At 52.9% G+C, this 11,421-nt stretch overlaps 1 protein-coding gene across 1 annotated transcript in view; it reads right to left on the minus strand.

Moving 5' to 3' along the window:
• Nucleotides 1–602: 602 nt before the first annotated feature.
• EPHB4 (EPH receptor B4) overlaps nt 603–11,421 on the minus strand; it is an 18,386-nt gene continuing 7,567 nt past the window's right edge. Inside the window, exons 6-17 of the mRNA XM_007955894.2 lie at nt 10,823–11,155; nt 10,362–10,486; nt 9,561–9,726; nt 8,447–8,549; nt 8,168–8,232; nt 7,817–7,930; nt 7,491–7,738; nt 3,816–4,031; nt 3,343–3,492; nt 2,784–2,977; nt 2,448–2,603; nt 603–732 (exon numbers count right to left, since the gene is read on the minus strand). Of these exons, the coding sequence (XP_007954085.1) occupies nt 603–732; nt 2,448–2,603; nt 2,784–2,977; nt 3,343–3,492; nt 3,816–4,031; nt 7,491–7,738; nt 7,817–7,930; nt 8,168–8,232; nt 8,447–8,549; nt 9,561–9,726; nt 10,362–10,486; nt 10,823–11,155 (2,000 nt within the window). The remainder of the gene's footprint in view (nt 733–2,447; nt 2,604–2,783; nt 2,978–3,342; nt 3,493–3,815; nt 4,032–7,490; nt 7,739–7,816; nt 7,931–8,167; nt 8,233–8,446; nt 8,550–9,560; nt 9,727–10,361; nt 10,487–10,822; nt 11,156–11,421) is intronic.

Below are 11,421 nucleotides of genomic sequence, written 5' to 3' on the forward strand. Positions count from 1 at the left end.
AGTAAGACCAAAAACAAAAAAAAAATAAAAATTAAACTCAAAACCTTCAATATGAAGGCAGCCAATGGGGGAGGGGCATTTACAAGGGGGGAGAATGAGTTTAGTGGTAACAGCAGCAAGGTTGGGGACATCAGAGTCCAATGAGTCTGTCACTGGGCCACGACGCCCCTTCCTTCCTCCTGGAACATCACTCCACTCCCAGGTTTGCGGGCTAGTGACTCTCCTCTTTGGTCTGCAGGGACAAGGCCCATCAAGGTGAAGGGAGGCACTTGGAAGCTGACTTAGGATTGCAGGGAGGCTGTGGGGATCCCTGCCCAATCACCCCTGTGGAAGCTAGAATACGGGCCAATCCTTTCCCGATCTGAGGGCAGGGTCCCTCATCCATACTCTGGGTCCCCACCTTGGGGGCATGCCATTTCTAATGCCCATATGGCAGAATCCTCAAATCCAGTCTCTCCAAACTGCCAACTCCCCACCCCATGGGTTCAAAGTGCAATCCAGTGGGGAGCAGGGAAGGGGGCCTCTATGAGGCCCCACCCGACTCTGCCCCAGGGTTCGGGGCTCCTGCTGCAGGGCTGCAGGGCCACAGGAGGCGGCACCAGTCAATAAGGAGGGGTCGGTCCTCCGGGTGGGCCTGGGGTTCCGGGTTTGGCCTGGGACTTCATGTGCTGGACACTGGCCAGGATCTTCTTCTGGTGTCCTGCCAGAGTGACTCCAATTCGGAGCAAGTCCCTGTGGGAGGAGGGAGAGCCAGGTGAGACCACAGGGTGCCCCCAGCAGCATCCCTTCAACTTCCACAATGCCGCCCCCTCCAGACTGCAAGCCAATTAGAAAGGCCAGTGTTGGGAGGCTGGGGTCCAATGTCGATAGCTGCCAGGCAGTTTCCAGAGGAGTGAGGGGTAGGCCACAGTCCCACTCAGCCACAGTAGTGAGTGAGGCTAGGCCTCTCGTGAGCTGGGGCCACAAAGGGTGAGGCCAAGTGAGGCAGGAGTGGCAGGTGCAGCAGGAGCCTCTGGAGGGGATTAAGGAAGGGAAAAGAGGTGAGAACCAGTGAGGCTGGAAAGGTAAGACAGGCAAGAGACCCAAACCCAAAGCCATTGAATTAATTCAGACTCCTAACAACTCGATTCGGAAGGAAGGTTGGGCAATCTACTTCCATAGTGATACTGCCTTGGCAACCCAAGGAGGGGTCACTATGAGTCGGAGCTGACTTGAGGACACACAATAACAACAACAACAACAGCGATGACCCGAGAGGAACTCTGGTAGCATAGTGCCTAAGGCACTTGACTGCTAACCAGAAGGCTGGAGGTTCAAACCCACCAGCCACTCCTCAGAAGGAAGGTTGGGCAATCCACTTCCACAGTGATACCACCTCGGCAACCCGAGGAGGGGTCGCTATGAGTCGGGTCCAACTCGACGGCACATAACAACAACAATCCGATAGAGGAGAATAGATCTGCCCCATAGGGTTTCTGAGGGTGTAAATCTTTATGAAAGCAGACCACCTCATCTTTCTTCTGGCTTTGAACTGCCAACCTTTTGGTTAGCAGTCGAATGCTTTAACCACTGCACCACAAGGTTCCTTACAAGCAAGAGGAGGGCCCACAAGTGAGGGTGGGGGAAGGGACTGGCTGCACAGATTGCTTTAGAGGGTCAAGGCCAAGTCAGAAGGAAAAGGAAGAGCCGGGCTGAGAGGAAGGGGAGGTGCCAGGACCAGGAGGGAAGGGGCGAAAACCATCCGTTCCCTCCCATCCTGCTGCCCGGAGACCGATAAGGAAAAACGCAGAGGTGGAAATGGGAGGGAGAACCTGTGTCAAGAAGATGCTGCAACAATTTAGTAAAGGAGGAGTGGCCAGGTTGAGGAGCCCCAGTGCCCTGCCTGGCCTGGAGGTGGCCCCCGAGGACCCTTCTGGTTTGGATTTCTATTCTACTTCTATTATGCTAGGCTGGGGCGAGAAGAATCCTTAGCAGAGGAGGGAAAGGCAGGAAGCAGCAGCATGAGATGCCAACACTGGGAGATGTGGAATCGTAAAACCATTTGACTTTAAAGCTGGAAAGCATCTCCAAAACCCAGGCCAGTCTTCTCCTTTTATGGGTGAGAAGCAGACCCAGTGTTGACACGCTGTTAACATGGAGCCGGGCCTGGAATATAGACAGATGCACAAAGACAGATATGGACGGGGGGGCGGGGCTTGGGGAGAGAGGTGGCCCAGGGCTGGGATGTCGTGAGAAGGAAAGGTGGCAACGGATGTAGAAAGGGTGGCCGGGATCCTCAGCCCCGGCAGCTGTCACAGGTTCTGGGCCTCTTCTGGGCTTGGTGAGGACCTACTCTTCCCTAGCTTTGCTCCAGTAAGAAAACAGAGCTGGCACCAGAAGGTGACCCGAAGGCCCCTGCTGAATCTGTAGGCTTGGTTCAGGTTCCCCGAGCTCCTGCCATGACTTACTCGGTGGAGATCTGGCTGACCAGCTCGAAGGAGCCAAACCCAGCAGCTGCAAAACTCTCTTCGTATCTTCCCATCTTGATGGCTCGAAGCCACTCACCCACAGAGCCAAAGGCTGAGTAGTGAGGCTGCCGCTGATCCAGGAGCGGGTGCGAGGCCCTGGGAGGCAGGGGTGGGGAAGACACGCTCAACACCAGGCCTGAGTCAGGTGGCGACGTGGAGCCCAGCCCCGCGGGCAACGTTGGAGGTGGACAGAGACCATCCCACATACCACCAAAGGGATGGGTACTTCCAGAGAGGGAGCTCTTGGGTGCTGGGCCCATCCTCTGGGGTCCTCACCCGCCGTTCTCCCTGGCCACGATTTTGAGGCTGGCAGGGTTCCGGATCATCTTGTCAAGGGCGCTGACCACCTGGGGGAAGCGGGGCCGGGCATTCCGGTCCTTCTGCCAACAGTCCAGCATGAGCTGGTGCAGGGAGGTGGGGCAGTCGGGGGGCGGGGGCAGCCGGTAGTCCTGTTCAATGGCGTTGATCACCTGGGGTGGTAGGAAGGAGCACTGGGTAAGGACATAGGGGGAAAATGAAGATGCCAAAGGGTTCCAGGGAAATGGGGATCCAGCAGCTGGTGGGATGGGAGCCACAGCCCCCAGAATGACAGAACTGTGCATCCTCATCACGGAGGCTCCTGAGGTTAGATGCTTAACTTCCAACTCTGCCCTTGTCCTCCAGGTCCTTCTGGGACCCAAACACACTGTACCAAACTCTCTGACACAAAGATCAGTCTGCCACCCTCACCATGTCAATGTCCCAGCTGCGATGAGCTCTCTGGGACCTCCTCCAACCCCATATTCCAGGTGAGAGAACATTCCAGAAAAGCCTGGCATGACCATGGAACACTTACATCCTGATTACTCATATCCCAGTACGGCCGTTCCCCAAACGACATGACTTCCCACATCACAATCCCATAGCTCCACGCATCACTGGCCGATGTAAATTTCCGGAAGGCAATGGCCTCGGGGGCTGTCCATCGAATGGGAATCTTTCCTCCCTATAGAAGAGGGTAGAAAAGGTGAGCTGAGGGACTCAAAGTCCCCAAGCACACTGCCCCCTCTCTTTGCTTTTTTTCTCCAAGTTCAGACTTCCATTCTTTTTGGGGCCCAAGCACCCAGCTCCCCAACTCTGCTCTCCTCTGAGACACTAGGAGTCCTGCTCCCTGGTCCACATCCCCAAGGTTCCTCAGATCCACCTCTTGGTCTGTTCCTAAATCTGCTCCCTGGACCAGAGCTGATTATAACCTAGACTCCCACCTTTCCGTTTCCCTCCCCACCTGGCCCTAAGAGCCACCACCTCTACCCCTTTTCCTAGCCTTACCAGAGAGCTCGTGTAGGTGGGATCAGAAGAGTTCTCCTCTAGGAATCGGGAAAGGCCAAAGTCAGAGACCTTACAGACAAGGTTGCTGTTGACCAGGATGTTACGGGCGGCTAGGTCTCGGTGGACGTAACTCATCTCAGCGAGGTACCGCATGCCTGAGGCGATGCCCCGTAACATGCCCACCAGCTGGATGACAGTGAACTGTCCGTCGTTCAGCTGCAGAGTGGACACGGGAGAGGGGCACAGTGAGGACAGCTCACCCGCCATCCCTCTTCCTTTCACTTTCTAAACGATATATTGGCACTTCCAGATTCCACTCCCATCTCTTACTATTATTATCACAACGTAACACTTGTAATTATTCCTGTTTCAAGTATATACACATTTACATCCAGTCTTTCTTAGTTACAATATAAGGAGACAATTCTTCAAATTTTCTGCCACTCAATAGAGGTCTGGTGGTGTAGTGGTTAAGGCATTTAGCTGCTAACCAAAAGGTTGGTAGTTCAAACCCACCAGCCACTCCATGGAAGAAAGATGAGGCAGTCTGCTTCCTTAAAGATTTACAGCCTTGGAAACCTAATGGGGGTCTATGAGTTGGAACTGACTCGACGGCAGAGTTTTTTTTTTTTTTTTTTGGTTAACCTAATAGACTAGGAGCTCTGGTAGCATAGTGCCTAAGGCACTTGACTGCTCACCAGAAGGCTGGAGGTTCAAACCCACCAGCCACTCCTCGGAAGGAAGGTTGGGCAATCCTACTTCCGTAGTGATACTGCCTCGGAAACCCAAGGAGGGGTCGCTATGAGTCGGGGCCAACTTGACGGCAAACAACAACAACAACAACAATAGACTAGAAGAGGTCTGGCCTGGAAGAAACGCAGCTGGAGTGCTCCTTGGAAGTGAGAATGGCCAGACTTTGTCTCACCTACTTTGGTCATGTTGTCTGAAGGGACCATTCCCTGGAGGTTATCATGTTTGGCAAAGTGGAGGGTCAATGAAAATGGGGAAGGCCCTCAACAAGATAGACTGATACAGTGGCTTCAACGACAGGCTCAGTTACAGCAAGGACTGTGAGACTGGCCCAGGACCAGGCAGTGTTTCGTTCTGTTCTACATAGGGTCCCTGTGAGTCAGAACCAACTTGATGGCACCTAACAACAACAGTAACAACAGACTCAGGAAAATACTCAACAAAGGCTTTTTCTTACAAGCTCCTTTGACAGCAACAGAGTTCTGCCCCTTAGGTGTACACTCCTGCACTCTGAGTTACCTGTTGACAGGTGGAGACGGATTTGTGCTGACCCACCTGTAATCTCACTCAGCCCTCTTGGACCAACTGGGTGTGGTCTTTGCAAGCGAGCAGCAAGGAACTGGGGTACGATCAGTGACCACAGAGCCAAAACCAAGGGTCTAAAACCTGGCCTTGACCTTTAGAAAGTTTGCTCTTACCAGCTAAACTAACCAGTCTCAAATGGTTAACTCATTCTCTCCTGGGTTCAGCTCTAGACCAGGGACACAAGAGTCCCAAACCCAATTTCTGAATCAAGTCACTAAACCTGCCCCCATCCCAGTTGCATTTCAGAACTTAGAAACCACTCACCCAGCAGCTCAGGGCTACACCCGAGTCTCCCATGTCCCCCTCTCTCCATCACCCTCCACTCACAACCCATCAGCAAGTTCTGACTCTGCTTCCAAAACAGATCTCCAATCGAGCCACTTCTCTCCACCCCACTGCCAAGACTGCAACCACCTCCTTGCTGGCCTACCTGCCCCAGCACTCAGGGAGAGGGATCGTGTGAAGTCACCTAACTCTCCTGCGTACTTCCTGCTGATGGCTTCCCCTCGCACATCCAACAAGATCCAAACTCCTGAGCAAGACCACGAGGTCGACTGTGACCTGGGCCACCATCTGCCTCGTGACCTACCAGTGTTCCGCTGCTCACTGATGGTGGCCACCCCACCTTCCTGTTCTTGAAACATGCCAGGTTCCTTCCCACTCCAGGGCTCTCCTCTCTGCCCCAAACACACTCCTGTGACCTTCTCAGGGCTGGCCGTTCATCTTTTCTCAAACAGGCCCCCTTGGCCCCCAACAACTGAACCTCTGTAACAACAGAGGTATCAACAGAGGAACAGACTGTCATCACACTACCCCAGGGTCTGTCTCCACATTGCTCACAGTAGAACCAGAGTACCTGTCCCCTGACAGGACACAGGATGTAGTGCACAGCATCCTCTGATAAGAATCTAGTCACAGCTTTCAACTGTGAACTTGTCAAAATGTTAGCTGTAACAGGAAATACAAGGAAACAGGTTAAATGACCCCACGGGAAGACTCCAACAAATCCAGAAGGGGCAACCAAAGAGACGACTGGCCTAGTGTCTCAGCATGTTGGTGTTCTGAATTTAAAGAGGCTCAGAAAAATAAAAGCCAGCAGAATGGGCTCTGAGTAAGATCCTGGTTTGGAAACCCAGCAGTATGGGACATTTTGGGGACCACTGAGGACATTTTAATATTGAATGGGTATTACATGTATTAAAGAGTCATTGTAATTGTATTACATGCAATAATATATTGAAATGTTTGGATATCTTAAACAAGATGCATTGTTGTTGTTGTTATGTGCTGTCGAGTCGAACCCGACTAATAGCGACCCCTCCTTGGGTTTCCAAGGCAGTATCACTACGGAAGTAGATTGCCCCATCTTCCTTCCGAGGAGTGGCTGGTGGGTTTGAACCGCCAGCCTTCTGGTTAGCAGTCAAGTGCCTCAGCACTATGCTACCAGAGCTCCCAACAAGATGCACAGCAAGGTTAAAAACACAATAATGCTTACTAAGACCCATTAAATAAAGTGGCAAAAGTGTAAGTTCTTCCCATCTCACCCCCAGCCACTTTTCCATTGTCTTAATTTTTCTCACATCTGAAATGGTTAACTCTGTTCAGAACCCCATGTGTTTGCTTTTGAATCTACAGTCGAATGAGACTCTCAGCTCCCACAGAGCAGACACCTCGTCTGCGCTGTTCAAGGCTCTATCTCCAACGCTGGAAACAGTGGCTAATGTGTAGGAGGCCTTCGTTAATATTTACTAAAGGAACAAATGACAACCCCTGTGTCCCAAGAGCAGCTGTCTCCCAGAGAGGCCAGTCCAATTCCTGCCAGAGGAAAGGCCAGGAACTCAAGCTTTTCTGGAGAGAAAGGGAGGGCCTGACGGGCCAGAAGGTTGGTGGTTCAAACCCAGCAGCCACTCCCCATGGAAGCAAGTGTGGGCAATCTACTTCTGTAAAGATTTACCACCTTGGAAACCCAGTGGGGGGTTGCTGAGTCAGAATCAACTGCACAGCAGTGAGTTTGGTTTTGGGTTTTTGGAGCCCAGAGGAGTCCCACGTTGGTACTAACAATTACCATGCTTGGCTGCCAACTTGAAAGGTTGGTGGTTTGAACCTATCCACTAAAGCCTTGGTGATTTACTTCAGTAAAAGATTATAGCCCAGACAACCCTATGGAGTACAGTTCTACTCTGAGACATACGAGATCACTATGACTTGGAATCAACTCCAGGAGAGGCTGGAGAGAGTGGCATGGGGCCATCTGTCCTGGGTTCTGAGCTCAATGACCTTTGCTCCTTGGCAGCTGTGGCCAGCAGGGGAGGGAGCAGGGCTACAGATACCGGGGCTTACCCGCAGGAAGGAGTCCAGAGCGCCATTCTCCATGAACTCGGTGAGGATCATGACGGGCACGCTGTTGGTGACCACGCCCTCCAGGCGGATGATGTTGGGGTGCTCAAACTGGCCCATGATGGACGCCTCACTCAGGAACTCACGCCGCTGTCGCTCGGTGTAGCCGCCCTTCAGGGTCTTGATGGCCACGCAGCTCTCTTTCTTCCCTGGGGCCTTGAGCCGCCCACGGCACACCTCACCAAACTCACCTGCAGGAGGGACACCACGGCTCAGCTCTCTTCCCTCACCACCCTCCCCGTCCCCGCTCCCTGCATCTTTCCACTCACCTGCGCCAATCACCTCCTCAATCTTGACGTAGGACACGTCGATTTCTTTTGCAAATTCCCGCACGGCCTCGTTAGGGTCTTCGTAAGTGAAAGGGTCAATGTAGACCTTAGTACCTGAGGAATTGGGTGGGACCCTATTAGCAAAGAAGTGATTTGCTGCTGGACTCTTGATGCCCAGCTTCCTAGCTCCCGGCTCCTTCCCCAAGATCTTATTGGCTCCTCCCCCCAGTTCTTATTGGCCCCTCCCCCTAGATCTCATTGGCTCCTCCCCCAGATCTTATTGGCTCCTCCCTCCAGTTCTTATTGGCTCCTCCCCCTAGTTCTAATTCCCTTAGGGGCAGGACTACCCACCATGCCCAATGAGATACTGTCCGTGTTTGTCTGAGTATTCAGCTTCTCTCCCGCTGCTCTGCTTCCTGTAGCCCAGAGGAAAGAAGCAAAAAGGTAAACTGAGGGACACATCACTATGTTCTCAGAGGGACAGGATGGAAAGGGAAGGGCGGCATCAGGGAGGATTCCAAGGGAAAAGCAGGCTTGTGGGGCATCCAGGACAACTGTCCTGAAGCAAGAAGGGCAGGGGGCCATCTACCTGGGGCTGCAGAGGGGACTGCAGGTGCCCAGAGCTCTCACCTGAGGCAGATAACAGCAATGACGATGACGACCAGGACCAGCACCACGCCCACGACTGCTGTGCCTGCAATCAGAGCCAGCTGCTCCCTCCAACTCTCATTCTCTGGGAAGAAAAAGCCGATGGTCAGAGTGGTCCAAGAGCCCTCTGGAGGTCCCAGCCGCAGCCTCCAAGGAGTGAGTGTGCGCCCTGAGATTAGGCCTCAGCAGCTGTGATGGTGCGATGATGTAGACCAGACAGGGTCAGGAGTGCACAATGGTTTTCAAACTGTTTCTAACAGGCCCACAGGCAGAAGGGGAAGTTTCTCGATCTTGTTACTGCCAGAGCACTTTTGATTTTGCCTTGTTACGCATACTGGTGCCCACAATAAGTTTCAATTGCGGGAAAGATTCTACAAGTTAAAATCAGGTTCCTATCCCAAAAGTGGAAACCACCCAGATGTCCATCATCTCATGAGTGGTAAATGCAATGTGCTCCATCCATACAGTGGAACAGTATTCAGTCCTAAAAAGGAATGAAGAACTGATACACGCTACAACACGCATGAATTCTGGAAACACTACGCTGAGCAAAAGAAGCCAGTCACAGTGCACCACACATCATATGATTCCACTTATAGGAAATATCCAGGCAAATCCATATAAACAAAAAGTAGATTAGTGGTTGCCAGGGGCTGGAAGATGGAGAGGTTGGGGATGAAAGGCGAAGGGGTGTGGGGTTTCTTTTTGGGGTGCTGAAAATGTTCTAAAGTTAATTGTGGTGATGGTTGCATAACTCTGTAGTAAAAGCCATTGAATTATAGGCTTTCAATGGGTGAATTATATGGTATTTGAGTTATTTCTCAATAAAGCTTTTAAACTAAAGCTGTTACAAACCACTGGTTCAAGACATTACAACTGACACGTGCTACCTCGCTGAACTCTCGAAGCCCCACGAAAGGCTTCATTACACACCGTTTTATTGGACACAGCTCAGAAGGTCGTTTTGGCTAAAGGCCACACAGCAGGTAAGCAGTGAGCAAGAGGGCATAACTTTGAGGGCCCTGTAGGGCAGAGGTGAGGCCTCCCTCCAGTGGGTGGGCAGCACCCTGCCCTGCCCCCCCCCAGGCTCACTCACCATCCAGCTGGGTCTGGCTGTGGTGCTCCTGGCCAAAGGGCCCGTAGCCAGCCTCAGAGCGTGCTCGCACCTGGACCAGGTAGCTGGCTCCTCGTTTCAGCCCCCGAAGCTCTGCCCGGTTTTCTGACGTCTTCAGGAACCGCACGCTGCTAGGGCCCTCTGCGCCCTGTCCAGAAAGAGGAGGGACTGGCCGTAAGTCCAGGCTCCCAGGCCCCGCTGCTCTTTCTCTCTTCCTGCCTACCACCCATCTCTAGCATCTTGCCTAGACAAACGAGACTTCTGGGTTTAGTTACGTGCCGTGCCATGTTTTACGTTCGTTATATCATTTAATCCTTGGAGCACCTCAGTACACTAGATACTATTTTTTTTAAATTGTGATTTGGATGAAAGTTTACAGAGCAAATTCACTTTCCATACAGCAGCTTACATACACTGTGTCTCATGACATTGACTATAATTTACCCCAATGTGACAGCTCCCCTCCCACTTCCTCCCAATAGTTAGCTCTTCCCTGTGTCCATCCCTCCATGTACTCCTGCCCCCCAACCTGTCTCCCTGTGCATACACAGCCCTTCTGTTCTCCCATGATTGTTCTTTCCAAGGAGTGTATCTACCTACCGTTAATGTTCAGTAGATACTGTTCTTATACCCATCTTACAGATGGGAATAATGAGGCTAAATAAGTCCAAGGGCTCGCCCTAAGCCGTTCAGCTAATAAGAAGCAGAGCTGGGACTGTCCCAGTCCCCAGTGCATGGCCCAGCGCCCACCGGCATATGCCTAGGGCCACAGCCTGGCCTCACCTTCTCATGATACTTGACTTCATAATCCAGCACAACCCCACTGGGTGCCCGGGGGACAGCCCACGCTAGGCTCAAGCTGCTGGGTGATGATCGTGTCACCCGGATGTCAGACACTGGCGGGGGCACTGCAAGAGACAGAGATGTTGGGGCCCTTCCTCCTGGCAGGTCTATCCTTGGTCTTTTTCCCACTCTTCCTCTGCTGGTTCCTTGTCTCAACGTTTTGGCTGTTTCAACAGTTACTTCTCTGCCTCCAGGGGGAAGCCCCCTGTACTTGGCTTTCCAGTCTGCCACTGCTTCTCTTTCTGCTCCCACCCTCCCGCCCCCGAAGCCTTAACCCCTCCATTCTCTTGGGAAGCCCTGCTCCCTAGCCCCTGCCATTTCTCCTTCAGACCTTTAGCCTGTCCACCTCCCTTCCCTCCCTGGCCTTTCCCACTAAAACGGGCAGCCCCAGCTCATCTCACCATCATGGTCGGTGGTGATGTTGACCGCCTCAAATGGTGCCGGCCCTGTGGCTAAGGAGGAAACCCCATTCAAGGCGGTGACTTCGAAGGTATAGGTGAAGTCAGGACGCAGCCCTCGAATCGTCACCCAGGGCTCGACCAAGCCCCGGGGGCCAGGATCGAAGGTCAGGTCTCCCCCACAGGGTGTGCACGAACCCCCAGGGCGGCATTCCTGGCAGCGGAGAGCGTAGGTGAGGTCCTCTCGGCCGCCTGACTCCAAGGGGGCGCTCCACTCCAGACGCAGGGAGGAGCCGTTCAGGTGGGGAACCACGCTGCGAGGTGCGGAGGGAGGGGCTGCGAGAGACCAGGAGTCAGAGAGGCCCACCAGTGGGGCAGGGGAGACAGTGGGAGAGTCAGCAGCTACTCTGGAGCTTTGTTTGGAGATGGCATATGTCACTGCTTTTCCACCGTGGGGCCCAGCACACCACAGTCACAAAGGAGAAGCCCTCAGAGAATGAGGTTGTGGTGGTGCGGTGTAGTAAATTACTTAGTGTGGCTTTTCTACCCATAAGTCTTTGTAAACTCCAAGGTGGGATTTTCTATGAGCAACTGAGGAGCTC

This window comes from Orycteropus afer, unplaced genomic scaffold (genome assembly GCF_000298275.1).
Source record: "Orycteropus afer afer isolate SDZICR_OR568_19922 unplaced genomic scaffold, OryAfe1.0 scaffold00542, whole genome shotgun sequence".
Taxonomy (NCBI): Eukaryota; Metazoa; Chordata; class Mammalia; order Tubulidentata; family Orycteropodidae; genus Orycteropus; species Orycteropus afer.